The sequence below is a fragment of the Equus quagga genome, chromosome 6 (assembly GCF_021613505.1).
Source record: "Equus quagga isolate Etosha38 chromosome 6, UCLA_HA_Equagga_1.0, whole genome shotgun sequence".
Classification (NCBI taxonomy): domain Eukaryota; kingdom Metazoa; phylum Chordata; class Mammalia; order Perissodactyla; family Equidae; genus Equus; species Equus quagga.
Genome location: NC_060272.1, coordinates 55,161,598 through 55,185,226, shown reverse-complemented (window position 1 = coordinate 55,185,226; position 23,629 = coordinate 55,161,598). Strand labels below are relative to the sequence as shown.

Genomic DNA, 23,629 nt, shown 5'->3' with positions numbered 1-23,629 from the left:
GCATATAATCTGTATCTCTCTAATAGTATTCATGTGATTTATCTTTCCTCTAAATCTAAGCTCCTTTGGGTCAGATCCACGACCGGTTCACACCTGTAACTCTCAGAGGATCCACTACAGTGTCTTACACATTATAGGTGGTCAATAAATATTTGTAGAATGAATAATTGAATAAATATACAGTACCAGAAGACCATAATTAAATACGAATTCCTCAGACTTCTACTGGCTCTTTCAGTCTTTCCTCACAGGGCTCATTTTGTAAATCTTTAATCATTTCAGTAGCTCTCTAAGTTCTCATGCTTCAGCTACAGGGTCTCCAGAGAGAGCAGAGTTCTTTAAAAAGTCCTAGCCATTACTTTATAAGACACCATTTAGTAAATTCCATTAAGTTTCAGATCATTTCCCCATGAGGTGGCAACCAGTGTTTGGTTTCAAAACATTTAAAGCACCTTACATAGGCAGAGTACTAAATTCCTCTCAGGAAACATTGTGGGTAAGAAGCATAAGCAGTAAAAAATAGAAGCAGTACGAAAATTTCTATTCATTGCTCATAAATCCCAGTTATATTACTGATGATCACACTTTTGAGGTGGGGGTGACATACTTAGGACTAACAGAATAAAAAGCCTTAAAAAAGGAAGAAAATAAGGAAAAAGATCAGTTATAGAATTTTAAGTTATTTCTTTAAAGATGATAAAATGACAGATTATTAATCTTTTATTATTATATAGCTTAACTGTGGAATAAATATTTGTAATAGGTACACGTATGAAATTATGAAGGCTAGGGTTTAGATTAATTTGCAGAATTCTTTTTTTTAAGTTCCCCCTTCTTTTCCTTCAGAGTGTCCTTGAGTATCAATCAATGTTTGGTGGTTGCTTCCAGCAAGTCTTTTGCTTCATTTATTTTGGTTGCTAAGTAAGGAGATCCACCTGCGAGAACAAAGAAAAATAAATGCATTGAACACATTTCATCACTGACATTTTAAAAAATTTCAAATTAAAAAAAATGCTCTTAATTAGAATTCTCTGATATTTTCCCACATATTCATCCTCTGACAAATTATTTTATAAGCTGACTAGAAACCACAACAGCATAAATTAAATTTGTTTAGTGAAGCACTACACATCCCCAACAATCAAAGATAACCTCTGAGAAGAATAATGAAAGAAAGTTATGATCATGAATAATTTGAAAAACATGCAAATTTTTCTTTGGTCAGACATCACCCTTTACCTATCTGACCAGAGAATTTTCTGAAATTAAACCGATGGTTAGGTAAATAAAATAATGGTCTTCTCCAAGACTTTTTTTCTAAAGAGAAGAATATTCATCCATGAAGGAGGGTATCTTTCTGAAGGAGATAAAGCAACCCAAGGGATCTTTCAGAGTCTTATCGAACCCTATATTTTCATAAAAATAAAATACATGTTAGAAAAGGCAACTATGTACTATCTTGTTCTAAAAATCATATTAGTAATACATATGAAAGATAATAAAACTAATGTTAAAGGAAATGCTCCCTGTTCTCTGAAATGATCCTATTAGAATACTTATGGAGTACAGTCTTAGATTTCCTATGCCCTAAAATAAAGTCAGTTCTTTTTTAGAGTTCTTTGTATCTTTCTAATGCAAACACCAAGAGGAAAACTGAGGTGAATTTCAAATTCAGAATCATTATTAATCACAAACAGAACCTATCTAACATACAAAAATACTAGCCCCAAACCATCACATAAAAGCTATGTAAGCATTGTATGCCTTCTGACTTCCAGTCCTGAGCACTTTCATTGCTTAATGCTTGAGCTAACAATCATATTACAGTTCACCAGTCTCTTTCTGTTTTTATTTTTTATCATTCCCTTGAGTACAAACCATCTATAGCTATTGAAAACATCATAAGACCTCAGTAGCTTACAACAAATCAAAAATATCTAGATGGTATTGGTATGTAAATTGTCCTGACTTTATCTAGGCCTTTTATTGATATCAATAAAAGGCCTAGATAAAGCCACCCACTTTATAAAGGAAAAATAAAGTACAGAAAACAGATCAACAAACATGGTGCTGCAGTAGAAAGGGCAATGCTGGAGGAAGCTATATTTAGCTTTTTGCCCTGGAGCATACCACTGACATTTTCATATCAAGATCTGAATCGAGCACTTTGGGACTGTATCATAGAGTATCCTTAAACATACAATAAGAATTACAAATGAAGTTGATTAAAGTTCCATACGTATTTGGTTAGGAAATAAACTGGTTTTATGATTATCTTTGAAAATGATCTTGGATAATGTCAATCTTGGTAAGCTGTTTAAATTTTTAGAGTTACCATGGTAATGCCAGGCATCTTATATGTCCTTAACAAACATTAAAATGTTAATTGAACTCAAACATAATCTTTAATTGACTGATAAGCATTCTGGATATTTAAATCACAGGCCATGATACGCTCATTTAGCAGACAGAAAAAAAATCAAAGGCACAGAAAATCGAAAGTGTCAGTAAACATTATATTTATTGATGGCAATGTCAGAAAAAAATTGACAGTTTGTTCAGAATTACACTGAATTACCACTCACCCTCTTTAAGTTAGAGAGACACTGGACTTTTAATTTATGTGCATGGTAGAAACTGGTTTGGCTCTCATTCTACCCTCATTCTATCTTCCTAAAACCTGGAAAAGTTCCTAAGTCAAAAACAACAATTGTTATATTCCCTTCTGGTAGTGTTGGATTCAAATTAGGATCTATCAGTAAACGGCAATCTTGTGAGATTCAGAAGGCTGAAGTGAGAAAGGCTTTCTTGCTGGGCCTCTTTATTATTACTACTAGCAAACAAGATCATGGTGTAGTGGCAGAAGCAACTACGCTTTTGGTACAGTTCCAGTGGCAGTCTATGAGGTAAGAGCCTCCCTGACAGAGCAACTCTATAATTATTTGGGGGTTCATTCTTGTAGGCCAAGTCTAGAATTTATTCCTTAGACGTTCCAACAATTTGTAAGCACTAATTCCCTATACTTAATGCTCTCCTGCTTAAAATATCTAGTTTCTGGCACTGAATCTTGACTAGGACACATATCCTATATTAATAGAAATAAAATACTTTTGAATCTTTCAACCCTGCTCAAATTTCTTGGGGGAATCATCTGGATTGCATTTAATTAGAATATTCCTTTCTCACCACTTGATCTCTACCTTTGTACTCCCACTAAATACTCCTGGAGCTGTTCTGCTTTTAGTTATCAAGAACTATTATGTTTTAGTTCAACCATCTCATTGACACCAACTAGAAGAGTTGAATAAAATATAACACATTAGTATGAAAGCACGGGAGGTCTACCAAGTCAGTCAGGTCTTAAGGGCTAAGATCTTAGAGATAAAGGAAATGCATTGTGGGGCCGGCCTGTGGCTGAGTGGTTAAGTTCACGTGCTCCGCTTTGGCGGCCCGGGGTTTTGCCAGTTCGGATCCTGGGTGTGGACACAGCACCGTTCATCAGGCTACGCTGAGGTGGCGTCCCACACGCCACCACTAGAAAGACTCACAACTAGAATGTACAACTACCTACGGGGGCGGGAGGGGTTTGGGGAGAAAAAGCAAAAAAAAAAAAAAAAATTTGGCAACAGGTGTTAGCTCAGATGCCCATCTTTAAAAAAAAGAAAATGTATTGTGATGAGATATGAAATGCTAGAAAAGACATATCTAATCTATAGTAGCAGAAAATAAAATGGTGATTGCCCAAGGGGTAGGGATTGGCAAAGAAAGGGGCACCAGGGAACCTTCTAAGTTTTGAAATGTTCTGTGTCTTGATTATGTTAGTGGTTACATGGATGACATTTGTCAAAACTCATCAAACTGTGTATTTAGATAGATAGATTTTATCGTATGTAAATTATATCTCAATATAGTTAATTAATAAATAAACCAGCAAACTAAATGTTGGTTACAAGAGATTTTTTTTTTAAAGAATATAAAAAGACATACAGTAACAGAAATAAAGCTGGCAATGCTATACTACTTATCAGATGACGTACACTTTAAGGCAAAAGCAATATTAGAGACAAAGTGGGAAATTTCATAGTGTTAAAAGGGTCAATCTACTTATAAGACAAAGCAACCGTAAATTTGAATATACCTAATAATAGAGCCTCAAGATATATAAGGAACAAATGGACAGAACCAAAAGGAAAAATACACAAATCCACAATCAGTGGGAGATTTAATATACTTTTCTCAGTAATCCATGGAAGAACAATTAGACAAAAAGAAAAACTAATAAGAATATCAAAAAGTTGAAAAACATGAACACACTTGATCTAAATGACATACATGAATGATTCCACCCTACCAGTGTGCAATACATCTTCTGTTACACTGCACGTGGAACACTTACTGAAGTTGACCATGTGCTAGGCTACAAAGGAAGTCTCAACAAACTTCAAAGACTCAAATCACAGTAAGCAGTGCTATTGGTTGTGTGTTCCATGGACTAGAGCTGGTTTACAAGTGTTGCTGGACCGCAACTAGATAGGTTTAGAAATTGAGAATAAGTATTTAAAAATTATTATAGCCATTTGATCAGGGCTGGCCTGGTGGCATAGTGGTTAAGTTCACGTGCTCTGTTTTGGCAACCCAGGGCTCACAGGTTCAGATCCCAGCTGCAGACCTATGCACTGATTATTAAGCCATGCTGTGGCAGCATCCCACATACAAAATAGAGGAAGACTGGCACAGACGTTAGCTCAGGGACAATCTTCCTCATCCCCCCCACCAAAAAAACAGCCTGTGATATAGTAGTGTGTATCTATAGAACCTAATAATAAAAAACTGGGGCTTAAATCTTACGTATATTTTTTATTTCAATTTTCTAATAAATTCATTTTTATTATATTTTACAAAAGTTGCCAGTCCAATAGAAATTGGGGAAAAAACAAGTTCTGCATCACAGACAGTTTGAGAAGTTCTGAAATCAAGTATACTAATTGACTATAGTGGACACAATCTGGGAATCCGTAACAAACAGATCTAGGGGATCCCACTGTTTGGAAATTAATCAGTATACTTGTAAATAACCTATGCATTAAGGAAAATATTAAAATAGAAATGAGCATTCCAGAGAATTAGCAAAGTCAAAGGTTGGTTCTCTGGAAAAACTAATCAACTTCATACCAAAGCATTTAAAATTTCAATGAAATAAATTCTAGGAAAAACATATCAAAGCTGATATAAGAAGAAATGGAAAATCAAAAGAATAACATCCATTTGAGAAATTGAATCTGTAATTAAAAACCTTCCCACAATTAAAAAGCCTAGCCAAGATAGTTTTATCAGTGATATTTTTCCAAAAAATGGAAGAAAAAGAAAACGCATTTCAACTCTTTTTATTAGGCTAGCATATCTTTGGTAACAAACCTTGATGAAAATAGCATAAGATGAACACAGACGCAAAATCAAACAAAACACTAGCTTATCAAATCAGGCTAGATATCATAGTAAGTTAGGTTTATATCAGGAATCCAAGACTGGCTTTAACATTAAAAATTAATCAATGTAATTCATCACATTAACAAAATGAAGAATAAATGTCATATAATCACCTCAGTAGATGCAGAAAACTCAATGCACATTCACAATAAAAACTTTAAGTAAACTAAGAATAGAAGGAAACTTCTTTTACATGATAGAAGTTATCCAAAAGTATAGCAAACATCATACTTAGCAGTAAAGTGTTGAAACCTTTGGCTCTGAGATCAGCAACGAGAAAAGGATACCTACTATCATCATTGCTATTTAACACCATATTATAGGAGGTTCTAGTCATTGTAATAAATGCTCCCCTCTGTTCCCAATAAAAAAAGAAACAAGGATTAGAAAGAAAGAGGAAAGAAATTGTTCTTCATAAATGACACGACTGTGTAGAAAATCTAAAAGGATCTAAAGACAAAATCATAGAATTAATAAATAAATTTAACAAGTTGCTGGATAAAATAGCAATACATATAAATATCAATTTTTATGTCATAGAAATAAATATACAATACAAATTTTTTAAGCAACACAACTTATGGTAGAATTTAAAAAATCAACACCTAGGAATAAATTTAACAAATTATACATATGACTACCACCCAGAAAACTGAAAAACCTTGTTGAAATAAAGATGACCCAAATAAATGGAGAGATACGTCTGTTCATGGATTGGAAAATTCAAAATTTGAAAGATATCAATTCTCCCTAAATAGAGCTACAGATTCATAGCAATCCCAGTCATAACTCCAGGAGGTTTGCGTGTGAATTGGTATTTGTGTGCCTGCACATGTGCACAAGCAAACTGACAAGATAATTCCTGATATATATTAAAATGCAAAGGGCCAAACATAGTCAAAAAATCTTAAATAACAAAAAATTTGAAGGATTTATACTACCAGAAATAAGGATTTGTTATAAAGCCACACAAATTAAAACAGTGTGGTACTGGCACAAGTATAAAGAAACTGACCAATGGAAAAAGAGAGAAAATATAGAAACATTTCCATAAATATTTGGTCACTTGACTTATAACAAGGTAAGACTGCAGGTCACTGGGGGAAAGAATACCCTTTTCAATAAATAACGCTGGACCAGTGGAATACCTATATAAAAATAATCGAAACTTTGCCCTTATATCACATCATATACAAAAATCGATTCCAGCTTATTACAGATATAATTATGTAAGATAATAAAGGTTCCAGAAATTATCTTCATGACCTTGAGACAGGCAAAAACTTCTTAAACAAAACAAGAAAGGCACTAAGTGGAGAAGAAAAGTTTGAAAAACTGGACTATATTAAAATTAAGAATTTCTGTTTATGAATGGACACCATTAAGAGTAGGCAAAAGCAAGCCACAGAGAGAAGATATTTGCAATGCAAAGGATTCATATCTAGAATACCAGAATATATGATGCCCCCAAAAGTGAGTAAGAAAAAGAGACAACCCAGAAGAAAAAGTGGGTAAATGGTAGGATATTCATAGGATGGAATACTGTACCACAACAAAAATGAACAAATTACTACTACGGCATTCACCACTACATGAATAAATCTCACAAAGATAATACAAAAAGAATAAAGACGACAAACACAGAAGACTACACATGATATGATTCTACTTTATATACAAAGTTCAAAAACAGGAAAAGCCAAAAAGCCAAAAGCCAGGATAGTGGTACCTTTGGGGAGCGGGGAGTGATTGGGAAAGTACACGAAGAGAGTTGCTACATGGTTTTATTTCTTAATCTGAGTACTGGCTACATAAATGCGTTCACTTTGTGACAATTCATTGAGTTGTATATTTATGATCAGTGTACTGTTACAAATGTATATTTCAATTTTTAAAAGTTTATTGAAAAACTAATACTGGAGATATGTTGATCTCCATGTAGTCTGATGACACTACAAATTCATACTGTCCAAAAATCACTGGGGCTCTGTAAACCTATGATCAAGACCATGGTGATGAGGATAGTGACTAGGCATTATTCTAATAATATTATTTCATCTGGTTCTTCCAACCATCCTTTGTAGTTGCTCAATTCTTACTTTCATTACATAAAGAGACTGAAACACAAAAATGTTTAGTAACTTGCCCAGCACCAGCCACAGCACTGATATGAAGTGGAGCCAGGATTCCCAGGAAGCAAGATTCTTTGCTTATTAAAGTTCTACCATATTAAACAAGTGGTTGTTGTAAACTTTTTCTACTCTCTTCAAGCCTGTAATCCCATCCCAGGTCCTCTTCCTTCTTGAGAAAATTGAAATCATGCATTGCGATATATCTTTTAAAGCATACGTCTATTTACCTATGTAATAAATACCTTAAAGAGCAATCATGCCTTAAATCTCTCTGTATTATCAACACAGCTCTGAGCACACAGATGGGACTTGAGATGTGTCTTTGAGGAGGAGGGGAAAAGTGATTAGTCACGATTCTATTATTTTCTTGCATCAAATGCCAGCTTTACAGAAGTAAAACCACTCGAGAGATATAGAAAACAGGTAAACAAGTGGGTTAAGAATGGGTGCTTTAAAAATAAATAAACATCTGCAAAATATCTGAGTAAAAAATCCTAACCAGCGCCTAACCAGAGAAAATAAGCAAATATTCTACAATTAACAACTGTTTCAAAGTCAGATATAACTTATTACTAATGTGAGTTAATTAGCACACCAACCTGATGATTAAGAAGATGCAAGTTCCAAGCAACATGGCAGAGTGAGAGGTTCCTTTGTCTCGCTCCCTTCAAACTTACAACTAAATGGGCATTCATTGATCAACGGAGGACACCCACATAGTAGCCCAGGATGCCTGAGAGACCCATGCTGCTTTACATTGGAAGGTGGATGGACTGCTCCTGGGCAGGTGGTGGAAATGGTGAACACTCTCTGGCCCCCAGACAGCCCAATACCCGCAAGCTACTGCTCTCCTGGCTGAAGTGCTCATAGCACCGCCACAGCCCTGAGGGTGGGCGTGCACCTTGGCATGACTGTGGAAACAGGCAACAGCAGCCCTGGGCCCCCCACGATTGCTCTTTGGTGCAGTGGGAAAGCCCACAGTCCCACCACAGCCCAAGGGAGTGACTTGGGCTCAGACCCGGTGGGGAGGCCGTGCCCACCAAACACAAAGGCCGCTGTAACCCAGGAGCAGACCACGGCACAACTGTGAGCCCAGGCAAACAAATCACCAGCTGCCTTAAATGCCCATAGCTCTGCTGCAGCCCCGAAGGGGTAAGTGCGACCAAGCAGGACTGCGGGAGCAGGGAGTAACAACCCTGAGCCCTAGCGTGACTGCTCCTTGGTCCAGCAGAAAAACCCACAGTTCCACCATAGCCCCAGGGAGAGACTCAGGCTCAGTTCCAGTGGGGAGGCCCCATCCACCAAGCACAAAGGCTGGTGCGACCTAGGATCAGATGGCGGTGTATCTGAGGCCCAGGCAAAAGTGCCCCCAGGTGCCATAAATGTCTATAGCATCACAGCAGCCCTGAAGGGGCCATACGACTGGCAGGATTCTGGGAGAAGGTGGCAGCAGCCCTGAGCCCCTGTGTGATCACTCTTGACCAGTGGGAGAGTTCACAATCCCACCACGGTCCCAGGGAGCAGTGCTGGCTCAGATCCAGCAGGGAGGCCCATCCACCAAGCACAACAGCTGGTACAACCTAGCACCAGACAGTGGCAGAGCTGTAAGTCTGGGTAAACAAGCTCCCAGCTGCCTCAAAAGCCCATAACACCACTGTGGTCCTGAAGGGAGGAGCACATCTGGGCAGGTCTATGGGAGCAGGCACAGCAGCCCAGAGACCCCACATGATTCTTCCTACAGTTGGTGGGAGACTCCACAGGGCCTCTGCAATCCCAAGGAGTGGCCCAGGCTCATTAAGGCACAGCCTAGAGGGATCCTGGTGGGTGTAGATTACACAGCTCCTGCCCCCTCCCCAAAGCGGCAGCAAGTGGAAGCTGCAACCAAATTCTATCTCCATGTGGAAGCACAAATCCATGCCATAAAGCAGTATGAAAAAATATATTAAATCTCCAGAAAAGAAGAAAAATCACAAGTACCCAGGAATCAATCCTGCAGACACAGAAATCTATAACCTAAATCACAAAGAATCCAAAATAGCTATCATTTAAAAACTCTACGAGTTAAAAGAGAATGCAGACAGACAGTTCAATGAGTTCGGGAGTTACTTCACAAAACAGCTTGAAACTATAGGGAAGAGCCAATCAGAAATGCTGGAGGTGAAAAACACAATGGATGAGATAAAGAAAAATGTCGACTCCCTGAACAGTAGAGCTGATATTATGGATAGTAGAATCAGTAGTCTGGAGGACAGGAATATAGAAATGGTTCAGATGGAGGAGGAAAGAGAACTAAGACTAAAAAGAAATGAAGAAACTTTCTGAGAAATATCCAACTCAATTAGTAAATGCAAGATTAGAATTATAGGTGTCCCAGAGGGAGAAGAGTAGGAGAATGGAGCAGAAAGCTTGTTCAAAGAAATAATAGCTGAGAACTTCCCAAACCAGGGGAAAAAGCTAGAAACCCCATGTGACAGAAGCCAATAGATCTCCAAACCTTATCAATGTAAAAGACCAACACCCAGGCATATAGTAGTAAGTGTGACAAAAGTTAATGACAAAGAAAAAATATTAAGGGCAGCAAGGCAGAAGAAAACAACCTACAAAGGAACCCCTATCAGGCTGTCAGCGGATTTCTCAGTAGAAACCCCACAGGCTAGGAGAGAGCGGAATGATATATTCAAAATTCTGAAAGACAAAAATTTTCAGGCAAGAATACTCTATCCAGCAAAAATAGCCTTCAAATATGATGGAGAAATAACAATTTTTCCAGATAAACAAAAGTTAAGAGAGTTCACCACAACAAGAATCCCCCTGCAAGAAATCCTGAAGAAGCTTCTCATACCTGAAAAAAAAGTGGGGGGGGGTTACAAAACCCTGAGCAAGGAGATAAGTAGATAGACAAAATCAGAAAACTGCAGCTCTCCATCAGAACAGGCTAGCAAATGCTTAAGTACAACATTAAAGATAAACGGAAGGAAAACACCAAAAATAGATATAATCTTGTCATTTTAACCACAAACTCAGAACGCAAGATGAAATAAGACGTGACAATAACAACTTAGAAGAGGAAGAGGAAAGGAATGGCACCAGCTTAGTCTAAGGAAATAAGATGCTATCAGAAAACAGACCATCTCATCTACAAGATGTTTTACACAAACCACATGGTAACCACTAAACAAATAATTAGAACAGAGACACAAATGACAAATAAGGAGAAAACTAAGAAAACCAGCATAGAAAACTAACTAACTGAATTGGTAGTCCAAAATACATGGGATGAGAAACAAAGGAAATGCAGGAGAACTGGAAAATGAGTGATAAAATGGCAACATTCAGCCCTCATATATCAATAATCACTCTAACTGTAAATGAATTGAATTCTCCAATCAAAAGACAGAGTGGCAGGATGGATTAAAAAACAAGAGCCAACAATATGCTGCCTCCAGGAAACATATCTCAGCCCCAAAGACAAACAGAGTGAAGGGGTGGAAGACAATACTCCAAGCTAATGGTGAACAACAGAAAGCAGGTGTCATCATACTTATATCAGACAAAGTAGACTTCAAGACAAAACAGGTAAAGAGAAACAAAGAGGGGCAGTATACAATGATAAAAAGGACACTCCACCAAGAAGACATTAACTAATAACTATTATGCACCCAACACAGGCACACCAAAGTACATAAAGCAACTATTAACAAGCCTAAAAGGAGGTATTAAGAACAGCACAATAATAGTAGGGGCCGTCAACACTTCACTTACACCAATGGATAGATCATCCAGACAGAAAATCAACAAGGGAACAGCAGAATTAAATGAAAACCTAGACCAGATGGACTTCATAGATATATATAGAACACTCCAAAAACAGCAGGTTAGACATTCTTCTCAAGTGCGCATGGAACATTCTCAAGGATAGACCATATGTTGGGAAACAACGCAAGACTCAATAAACTTAAGAAGATTGAAACAATATCAAGCATCTTTTCTGACCATAATGCTATGAAACTAGAAATCAATTACGAGAAAAAACACGGGAAAGGGGCAAAGAGGTGGAGATTAAACAATGTGATACTGAACAACAAATGGATCATTGAAGAAATTAAAGGAGAAATCAGAAATTATCTGGAGACAAATGAAAATGAAAACACACCATGCCAACTCATTTGGGATGCAGCAAAATTGGTCCTGAGAGGGAAATTCATTACCATACAGGCTCACCTTAACAAATAAGAAAAATTTCAAATAAGCAATCTCAAACTACACTTAACAGAATCAGAAAAAAAAGAACAAACAAAGCCCAAAGTCAGTAGAAAGAGGGAATTAATAAAAATTCGAGCAGAAATAAATGAAGTTGAAACAAAAAAGGCAGTCCGCAGGATCAATGTAACAAAGAGCTGGTTCTTTGAGTAGATAAACAAAATTGACAAATCCTTAACAAGGCTCATGAAGAAAAAAAGAGAGAAGGCTCAAATAAATAAAATTAAAAATGAAAGAGGAGAAATTACAATGGATACCACAGAAATACAAAAGATTATAAGATTATATACTATGAAAAACCATATGCCAAAGAATTGGACAATCCAGAAGAAATGGATATATTCTCAAGACACTTATAACCTCCCAAAACTGAATCAAGAGGAAATAGAGAATCTGAATAGACCAATCACAAGTAAAGAGATTGAAACAGTAATCAAAAACCTCCCCAAAAATAAAAGTCGAGGACCAGATGGCTTTTCTGGAGAATTCTACCAAACATTCAAAGCAGATTTAATACCCATTCTTCTCAAACTATTACAGAAAATTGAGGAAGACAGAACACTTCCTAACACATTCTATGAGGCCAACATCACCCTGATACCAAAGCCAGACAAGGCCAACACAAAGAAAGAAAATTAGGGGCCAATATTGCTGATGAATATAGATGAAAAATCCTCAACAAAATATTGGCAAACCAAATACAGCAATACATTAAAGAGATGACACACCATGACTAAGTGGGATTTATACCAGAGACACAGGGATGGTTCAACATCAGCAAATCAATCAATGTGATACACTACATTAACAAAACGATGAACAAAATCCACATGAAAATCTCAACAGATGCCGAGAAAGCATTTGACAATATCCAACATCCATTTATGATAAATATTCTCAATAAAATGGGTATAGAAGGAAAGTACTTCAACATAATAAAGGCCATATATGACAAACCCACAGCCAACATCATATTCAATGGGCAAAAGCTGAAAGCCATCCCTCTGAGAACAGGAATAAGACAAAGGTGCCCACTCACACAAGTCTTATTTGACATAGTACTGGAGGTTCTGGCCAGAGCAATTAGGCAAGAAAAAGAAATGAAAGGAATCCGAATAGGCAATGAAGAAGTGAAACTATTATTGTTGCAGATGACATGATTTTATATGTAGAAAACTCTAAAAACTCTATCGGAAAGCTATTAGAAATAATCAATAATTACAGAAAAGTTTCAGGATACAAAATCAACTTACAAAAATCAGTTGCATTTCTAACTCTAATAACAAACTAACAGAGAACTTAAGAACACAACCTTACGCACAACTGCAACAAAAAGAATAAAATATCTTGGAATAAACTTAACAAAGGAGGTGAAAGACCTATACAATGAAAACTACAAAACTTTACTGAAAGAAATTGATGACGACATAAAGAAATGGAAAGACATTCCATGCACATGGATTGGAAGAATAAACATAGTTAAAATGGCCATACTACCTAAAGCAATGTACAGATTCAATGCAATCACAATCAGCATCCTAACAACATTCTTCATGGAAATAGAACAAAGAATCCTAAAATTCATGTGGGGCAACAAAAGACCCTGAATTGCTAAAGTGATCCTGAGAAAAAAGAACAAAGCTGGAGGCATCAAAATCCCTGACTTCAAAATATACTACAAAGCTATAATAATCAAAACAGCATGGTACTGGCACAAAAACAGGCACACAGATCAATGGAACAGAACTGAAAGCCCAGAAATAAAATCACACATCTACGGATAGCTAATCTTCAAGAAAGGAGCTAAGAACATACAATGCAGAAAGGAAAGTCTCTTCAACAAATGGTGCTGGGAAAACTGGACAGCCACATGTAAAATAATGAAAGTAGACTATTCTCTTATGCCATTCACAAAAATAAACTCAAAATGGATCAAAGACTTGAAGGTAAACCAGAAACCATAAAACTTCTGCAAGAAAATATGGGCAGTATATTCTTTGACATCGGTCTTAAAAGGATCTTTTTGAACACTATGTCTTCTCAGACAAGGGAAACAAAAGAAAAAATAAACAAGCGGGACTTCATCAGACTAAAGAGCTTCTAAAAGTCAAGGGAAATGAAGATCGAAACGAAAAGACAACCCACCAACTAGGAAAAACATACTTGCAAATCATATATCCAATGAAGGGTTAATCTCCATAATATATAAGGAACTCACACAACTGAACAACAAAAAATCCAACAACCCGATCAAAAAATGGGCAGAGGATACAGACATTTCTCCAAAGAAAATATACAGATGGCAAATACGCACATGCAAAGATGCTCTACGTCACTAGTCATCAGGGAAATGCAAATCAAAACTACACTAAGATATCATCTTACACCCATAAGAACGGCTATAATAACAAAGACAAAAGATAACAAATGTTGGAGATGTGGAGAAAACAGAACCCTCATACATTGCTGGTGGGAATGCAAGCTGGTGCAGCCACTATGGCAAACAGTATGGAGATTTCTCAAAAAACTAAAAATAGAAATGCCATATGACCCAGCTATCCCACTACTGCGTATCTATCCAAAGAACTCGAAATCAACAATTCAAAGAGACTTATGCACCCCATGTTTATTGCAGTATTTTTCACAATAGCCAAGATATGGAAGCAACCCAAGTGCCCACTGACAGATGACTGGATAAACAAGATGTGGTACATATATACAATGGAATACTACTCAGCCAAAAAAAGATCACAAAATCATCCCATTCGCAACAACATGGATGGACACTGAGGGTACTGTTAAGCGAAATAAGCCAGACAGAAAAACATAAATACTGTATGATTTCACTCATATGTGGAAGATAAACAAACACATGGACAAAGAGAACTATTTAGTGGTTACCAGGGGACAGGGCATGTAGGGTGGGCACAAAGTGTGAAGGGGCACACCTATATGGTGACCGACAGATAATAATGTACAACTGAAATTTCACAATGTTGTAAACTATCACCACCTCAATAAAAATAAAGAAATAAAACAACAAAAAAAGAAGACACAATTTCTATTTTATCCTTGGATCTTTCTTAGGCAGCTCTGATCACCAATTTTTGTATGTTCCTTACTTCTCATTAAAAATTATGAATTGTCTACATCCCAAAACTGTAAGACAGAACTAACAAGTACTGCCATCTGCTGATTTGAAGGGTTCTTAAAGGTCACCCACCTTTCTTAAAAGAAAAACACTAAAATCATGTGAAGGCAGATCAGAGATTGATTTCTGGCATGAGGAGTTCCACTGACCTATTCCCCAGTGAAACTGGTGAAAACTATATAAACAACTCTAACCAAGTGAAGCCTCCAGCAATGATCTTAAAAGCAAAAATAAAAAACCAACATCTATTTAAGAAAATCTAAGAAAATTTGTTAAGAAAGGTAGGAAGCTATAGTATTTGAACCAAAACGGCTCCCTCCTTCTCCCTTCCCAGCTTAGCAAGGCAAGACTCCATGCTGGACTGCTGCAGCCAAGAACACAGACAAGGTTCCGCTCTCCCCAGCTCCTGGGCCGAGGGCTTTCTTTCCAGGAGGAACAGGACTTCTGTATTTCTCTTCCTGCCCCGAGATGCCTGATGCTGAGGCTAAGTCCCAGGCAAGTGGAACAGAAGCTCTATCTTGGCATGGCTCCCTTAGAATACTGGGACCTTGGGGCCGGCCCAGTGGCACAGCAGTTAAGTTCGCATGTTCCACTTCGGCGGCCTGGGATTCACTGGCTCAGATCCTGGGTGCGGACGTGGCAACACTTGTCAAGCCCTGCTGTGGCAGGCATCCCACATATAAAGTAGAGGAAGATGGGCACGGATGTTAGCTCAGGGCCAGTCTTCCTCAGCAAAAAGAGGAGGATTGGCAGCAGACATTAGCTCAGGGCTAATCTTCCTCAAAAAAAAAAAAAATACTGGGACCTCACTAGCCCTTCTCCTAGTCCCTAAGCAAGGTGGCTCCACACTAGGAGAGGCAAGCCAAGAAGACCTCAGGCTTATTCCCCTCTATTGCATGCTAAGCATCTAGAGTGGGGGTTTTCTTTTTTTTTTTTTTAAATTTTATTTTATTTCCTTTTTTCTCCCCAAAGCCCCCAGTACATAGTTGTATACTCTTTGTTGTGGGTCCTTCTAGTTGTGGTATGTGGGATGCTGCCTCAGCGTGGTTTTGATGAGCAGTGCCATGTTCGCGCCCAGGATTCGAACCAACGAAACACTGGGTCGCCTGCAGCGGAGCGCTGGAACTTAACCACTCGGCCACGGGGCCAGCCCCCAAGAGTGGGGGTTTTCTTCAGAGAGAAGCTTGCCATAGTTCCCACCCCCAGCTCCAGAGCCTGGGCAGAGATTTCGCCTGCAGAAGAAACAGGCATAAAACAGACAGTTCCTTATCTCTTTGCAAAGGAACTGACTTTCTTTGAAACAGAATATGGAGGGTGCTCTCAGGGATAGTACAAGGACAGTGGAGGTTCTGATGAAAGGTAATTGGGAAGAGATTCATGAATCTAATGAAGATACAGCTTAGACTATAGGTCAGTTCACAGGAAAGAACTAGGGAATACGACAGCTCCTGGGGTCAGAATATATATATCAAACACTGACCTCGGAAACTATCAAAGGTATTACAATTTAGTGGTACCAGTTTGTAGAAATTTATGTTGCAGGGATTGTTGGTAACAAGTGAGCAACTGGTCAGCAATTAGCGGAGTTCAACAGTTGGGTGTAATGAAGGAAAGAGTAACAGAGTCCTACCAGTACCACTGTTATCCCAGGGTGACTGAGGGCATACTCAAAACTGTGCCTCCTTGAGGAGCAGTGTAACAGACTGAACACTGTGGGGGTAGGTGGTGGGTGGGTATAGACTTCACTAAAATAATCCAGCCAGTTACTAAACAAATAAACAAACAATCACAAGCACTCCTTGGGTGTGTGGGGGCCGTACCCAGAGCAGCTATAATATAAAATTTAAAATGTTCAATTTCCAACAAAGTATTACAAGGCATGTAAAGAAACAGGAAAGTATGACAATATGACCCATACACACATCATGAACAAAGCAGCAAGAGAAACTGTCAGAGTGACCAGATGTTGGATTAATGGAAAAAGATTCCAAAGCAGCCATTATATATTCACAGAATCGAAATTTTAAAAAATCACCAGAGGGGCTCAAGAGTAAAGTTGCACTGGCATAAGAAAGAATTAGTGAACTTGAACATAACAGCAATTGAAATTATGCAAGCCAAAGATCAGAGAGAAAAATGAAGAAAAAAGAACAGAGCATCAGGGAAATGTGGAACATCACTAAGCCCACATATATACATGTAATGGGAGTACCAGAAGGAGAGGAGAAAAAAAGAAAAAGCAAACTCTTTAAAGAAATAATAGCTAAAAACTTCCCAAATTTATTGAAAAACAATAACCTACACTTCCAAGAACCTCAATAAATTCCAAGTAGGATAAATAAAAAGAGATCTAAAAACAGACACATCATAGTAAAAACGCTAAAAGTCAAAGACAAGGAGAAAATTTGGAAAGTACTGTTAAACTGACTTAAAAAGGCCATTAACTGAGGTGGCTTTAAATGCCTTAGTAGCCTGTGTAAAAAAACCAAAACCTAAGCCTGTAAATCCCTCAATGTTAACTAATCAAAGCCTACAGAGAACTAATGACAAACAGCCAAGTAGGTTTTTCAAATACAGCAAATGTTTAAGTCACAGCCAATCAAATAATTTCCTTGCTTTCTTCTGCCTCTTCTCTATAAAAGTACTTCCCTCAGCTCCTGTCAGTAGAGGGCTCCTAATCACGTCTGATTGGGTGCTGCCTACTTTGAACAGATTTTTGCTCAAATAAACTCTTAAAAATTTTAGTATGTCTCAGTTTATCTTTTAATAGTAGCAACAGAAAAACAATGTGTCGCTTACAAAGGAACCCTCAACAAGATTAACAGCTGACTTAGCAGAACAATGGAGGTCAGAGGTAGTGGAATGACATAATGAAAGCTCAAAGAAAAAACTGTTGACCAAGAATCCTATACTCAGCTGTCATTCAGAAATGAAGGCAAAACAAGCACTATTCCAGATTTAAAAAACTGAAAATATTTGTTAGCAGACCCACTTTAGACGAATCAGTAAAGGAAGCTCTTCAGGCTGAAAGCAAATGACCTCAAATGGTAACCACACACACAAAGAGCACTGGTAAAGGACAATGAAATCATAAAAAGCAATACAAATGCATATTTTTCTTTCTTAACTGATTGAAAAGGCAATTATATAAAATAATATGTAATAATATAATATGTATTGTTGGGACTATAACATATAGAAATATAATATATGCATAATATATTTGCTAGAAACAGCACAAAGGAGATGGGTGGGAGCAAAGCCATTGTGGACTCAGAAAATAACAGCAAATAGTAAAGTAATAACTCTAATATACTGTTGGGTTTGCAACATTTGTGGATATAATATCTATAACAATAAAATCATAAAAAGAGGGAAATGAGAATAGAGCTATATAGGAGCAATGTTTCTATATATTATTGGAATTAACCTAGTATAAATCTGAAGCTGATCTGATAAATTGAGATGTATTTAGTAAATGCTAGTGCAGTAACTTAAAAAACACTCAAAAATAGTGAAAAAATTTAATAACATTAAAATACTACATTAGAAAATATTCACTCAATGCAAATGAAAGCAGCAAAGGAGGAATAATAGAGGAGAAAAAAGATGCAAGACATAGAAAACAAAAAGTAAATGCAGACACAAATCCAACTATATCAATAATAACATTATATATAAATGTGTTAAATAATTCAAACAATGAAAAGGTTGTCAGATTGGATTAAAAAAACATGATTCAACTAAATGTTGTCTACAGGAGACACACGTTAGATTCAAAGACACAAAGAGATTGAAAGCAAAAAGATTAAAAATCATTTATCATGGAGGGAGGATCCAAGATGGCGCCGTGAGTAGTCCTCTTTGTCTCTCCCCCTTCGAGTCTACAATTATTTGGACACTTATCACTTAACAAAGGATATCCAGACAGCATCTCAGGGCGTCTGAGAGACCCACGCGACTATACATCAGAAGGCGGACGGACTTTCCTCCGGGAGGATGTGGAAATAGGTGAAAACTCTCCGACCCCGACCGAACAGCCTAGTACCTGCAAGCGGCTTACTTCCAACGGACGCCCCCAGAAGATCAACACACTTCTAGGGCAGGAGCGAGCACACAACAGAGGAGCGACAGTGGAAACAGGTGACCAGAACCCTACCTAAACCCCCCTCAATTACTCCTAAATGCAGAGGGAAACTCTAGAGTTACACACCTGAGCCCGCGGGGAGAGTCTCTCCCCGCCATTGGCGGGGAGATCCCGCCTAGTGTTCACGGCGCCCGGAGGGTCCCAGAGAGAATCACTGAGGGTACGGAGGTCCCCCGGCTGCCACTGCCTGCATGGTGGGGCTAGGGATTGCCGGAGATCTCGGAGCGGACTGGGGCTGGGTAAAGCTGCAGAGGCTGGCTCCGCGCCCTGGAGGGGAAGCTCCAGAGTTCTGCCCGGGCAGCAGACAAAACTCTCTGTCTGCCATTAGCAGAGGGGCTACTCCCAGCATTCACAGCTCCGGGAAAGTCCCGGAGAGAATCCCAGAGGGCGAGGTGACCTCCAGCTGCCGTTGCCCGCCCCGTGGGGCTAGGGATTGCCGGAGATCTTGGAGAGGACTGGGGCTGGGTGAAGCTCCAGAGGCCAGCTCCACACCCCGGAGGGGAAGCTCCAGAGTTCTACCCGGGCAGCAGACAAAACTCTCTGTCTGCCATTAGTGGAGGGGCCACACCCAGCATTCACAACTCCGGGAAAGTCCCGGAGAGAATCCCAGAGGGCGAGGTGACCCCCAGCTGCCGTTGCCCGCCCCGTGGGGCTAGGGATTGCCGGAGATCTCAGAGAGGACTGGGGCTGGGTGAAGCTCCAGAGGCCGTCTCCGGGGCCCGGAGGGGAAGCTCTGGAGTTCCGCCCGGGCAGCAGACAAAACTCTCTGTCTGCCATTAGCGGAGGTGCTATGCCCAGCATTCACAACTCCGGGAAAGTCCTGGAGAGAACCCCAGAGGGCGAGGTGACCCCCAGCTGGCGTTGCCCGCCCTGTGGGGTAAGGGATTGCTGGAGATCTCGGAGAGGACTGGGGCTAGGGGGAGCTCCATAGGCCGGCCCTGCAGCGCGGAGGGGAAGCTCCAGAGTTCTGCCCGGGCAGCAGACAAAACTCTCTGTCTGCTATTAGCGGAGGGGCCACGCCCAGCATCCACAACACCAGGAGGGTCCCAGAGAGGAGAATATCAGGCAGGGCAGCAGCTGACCAGCTACCACTGAAATCAGGATCTCCGGCTATCCCCCAAGACAGGGCAAAGTGCTCCCCGAGTTCCTGGGGAACAGGACTGGGGCTGGGTGGAGTTCCAGCGACCCAGCTCCGTAGCCTAGGGGGAAAGCCTACAGGCTCACAGCAGCCTCAGGGAAAGCCATTGCACAGCACTAGTAGAAAGCACCCATCCGGCAGCCACAAGGCTGGAAGACCCCGGGACAAAAGTAGCATAGCTAGGTGAACTAACCACAGACTGTAGAAGATGCCAATAGCTCTCCTGCGACCCATAGTGGACAAGTGAGATTTTGTGGGTGCCGACAGTGACTGAGCGACAAATATAAGTGATCCCACCCCTGGCCGCTGGAAAAGCCCATAACACCGTTGCAGACCCCAAGGAGGGAGCACGTCTAGGTGGGCTGCAACAGTAGGCACCAGCAGCCTGAAGCCTCCCTGTGACGGCCCCCACGGCAGAGGAGGGAATCCAAAGGACCACTGTGACTACGAGGAGGGGCCCAGGCCCAGTTAGCAACTGTGGATAGGGATCCTGGTTGGTGCAGTATAAACAGCTGCTCCCCCACTGCAGCAGCAGAAACAAGTGAAAGGAGCAACTAAACTCTATCTCTATGCAGAGGCACAAATCAACAACATCAAGCAATATGAAAAAAATACATTAAATCTCCAGAACAGAAGGAAAATAACAAATACACAGAAAACAATCCCAAAGAAAATGAGATATATAACCTAAATGATGATGACTTCAAAACAGCCATCATTAAAGTACTCAATGAGTTAAGAGAGAATTCTGACCGACAACTCAACGAGTTCAGGAGCTATGTCACAAAAGAGTTTGATATGATAAAGAAGAACCAAACAGAAATATTGGAAATGAAGAACACAATAGAGGAGATTAAGAAAAATCTAGATGCACTGAACAGTAGGGCCGATAATATGGAGGAAAGAATTAGCAATTTGGAAGATGGCAATATAGAATTGCTGCAGGCAGAGGAGGAGAGAGAAGTAAGACTAAAAAGAAATGAAGAAACATTCCGAGAATTATCAGACACAATTAGGAGATGCAACGTAAGGATTATAGGTATACCAGAGGGAGAAGAGAAGGAGAAAGGGGAAGAAAGCCTATTCAAAGAAATAATGGCTGAGAACTTCCCAAATCTGGTGAGAGAGATGGATCTTCAGGTGACAGAAGCCAATAGATCTCCAAACTTTATCAATGCAAGAAGACCAACTCCACGGCATATAGTAGTGAAGCTAGCAAAAGTCAACGACAAGGAGAAAATACTAAGGACAGCCAGGCAAAAGAAACTAACCTACAAAGGAACCCCCATCAGGCTATCAGCAGATTTCTCAGCAGAAACTTTACAGGCTAGAAGAGAGTGGAATGATATATTCAAAAATCTGAAGGACAAAAATCTACAGCCGAGAATTCTCTACCCAGTGAAAATATCCTTCAAATACGATGGAGAAATAAAAACTTTCCCAGACAAACAAAAATTAAGGGAGTTCATTGCCACAAAACCTCCTCTTCAGGAAATCCTCAGGAAAACCCTCATTCCTGAAAAATCCAAAAAAGGAAAGGGGCTACAAAACCAAGAGCAGAGGAGATAAGTAGAAGGACAACAACAGAGAGTAGCAGCTCTTCATCAGAACAGATTAAACCACGGGACGAGAAACAAAGGAAACTGAAGAAAACCGGAAAACAAGACACAAAATGGTAGTGGTAGGCCCCCACATCCCAATAATCACTCTAAATGTAAATGGATTGATCTCCCCAATCAAAAGACACAGAGTGGCAGGATGGATCAAAGAACAAGACCCAACAATATGCTGCCTCCAGGAAACACACCTCAGCCCCAAAGACAAACACAGACTCAGAGTGAAGGGATGGAGAACAATACTCCAAGCTAATAATGAACAAAAGAAAGCAGGCGTCGCTATACTAATATCAGACAAGGTAGATTTCAAAGCAAAACAGATAAAGAAAGACAAAGAGGGACAGTATATAATGATAAAAGAGACTCTCCACCAAGAAGACATAACACTTATAAATATATACGCACCCAACACAGGAGCACTAAAATTTGTAAAGCAACTCTTAATAGAACTAAAAGAAGACATCAACAATACGATAATAGTAGGGGACCTCAACACACCATTAACACCAATGGACAGAACATCCAGACAGAAAATCAACAAGCAAATAATAGAATTAAATGAAAAATTAGACCAGATGGACTTAATAGATATATATAGAACACTTCATCCAAAAACAGCAGGTTACACATTCTTCTCAAGTGCACATGGAACATTCTCAAGGATTGACCATATTTTGGGAACCAAAGCAAACATCAATAAATACAAGAGAGTTGAAATAATATCAAGCATCTTTTCTGATCATAATGCTATTAAACTAGAAATCAACTACAAGAAAAAAGCAGAGAAAGGTGCAAAAATGTGGAGACTAAACAACACGCTTCTCAACAAACAATGGATCATTGAAGAAATTAAAGAAGAAATCAAATTTTATGTGGAGACAAATGAAAATGAGAACACGACATACCAAATCATTTGGGATGCAGCAAAAGCAGTCCTAAGAGGGAAATTCATCGCAATACAGGCTCACCTCACTAAACAAGAAAAAGCTCACGTAAGCAACCTCAAACGACACCTAACAGAACTAGAAAAAGAAGAACAAACAAAGCCCAGAGTCAGTAGAAGGAGGGAAATAATAAAAATAAGAGCAGAAATAAACGATATTGAAACAAAAAAGACAATAGAAAGGATCAATGAAACAAAGAGTTGGTTCTTCGAAAAAATTAACAAAATCAACAAACCTTTAGCCAGACTCATCAAGAAGAGAGAAATCGCAAATAAATAAAATTAGGAATGAGAGAGGAGAAATCACAACAGATACCAATGAAATACAAGGGATCATAAGAGAATACTATGAAAAACTATATGCCAACAAATTGAACAACCTGGAAGAAATGGACAAATTCCTAGACTCCTACAATCTCCCCAAACTGAATCAGGAAGAAATAGAGAATCTGAATAGACCAATCACAAGTAAGGAAATAGAAACGGTAATCAAAAACCTCCCCAAAAACAAGAGTCCAGGACCAGACGGCTTCTCTGGAGAATTCTACCAAACATTCAAAGAAGACTTAATACCTATTCTTCTCAAACTGTTCCAGAAAATTGAGAAAGATGGAGTACTCCCTAACACATTCTATGAAGCCAACATCACTCTGATCCCCAAACCTGACAAGGACAACACAAAGAAGGAGAACTACAGGCCGATATCACTGATGAACATAGATGCAAAAATCCTCAACAAAATTTTGGCAAACCGA

General features: G+C 39.1%; 1 protein-coding gene across 1 annotated transcript in view; it reads right to left on the bottom strand.

Annotated features, from left to right (window-relative positions):
* Window positions 1–702: 702 nt before the first annotated feature.
* The window catches only part of DNAJC15 (DnaJ heat shock protein family (Hsp40) member C15), an 88,418-nt gene continuing 65,491 nt past the window's right edge, over window positions 703–23,629 (bottom strand). The window contains exon 6 of the mRNA XM_046665076.1: window positions 703–935. Coding sequence (XP_046521032.1) covers window positions 865–935 — 71 coding nt within the window. The 3' untranslated portion in view covers window positions 703–864. The remainder of the gene's footprint in view (window positions 936–23,629) is intronic.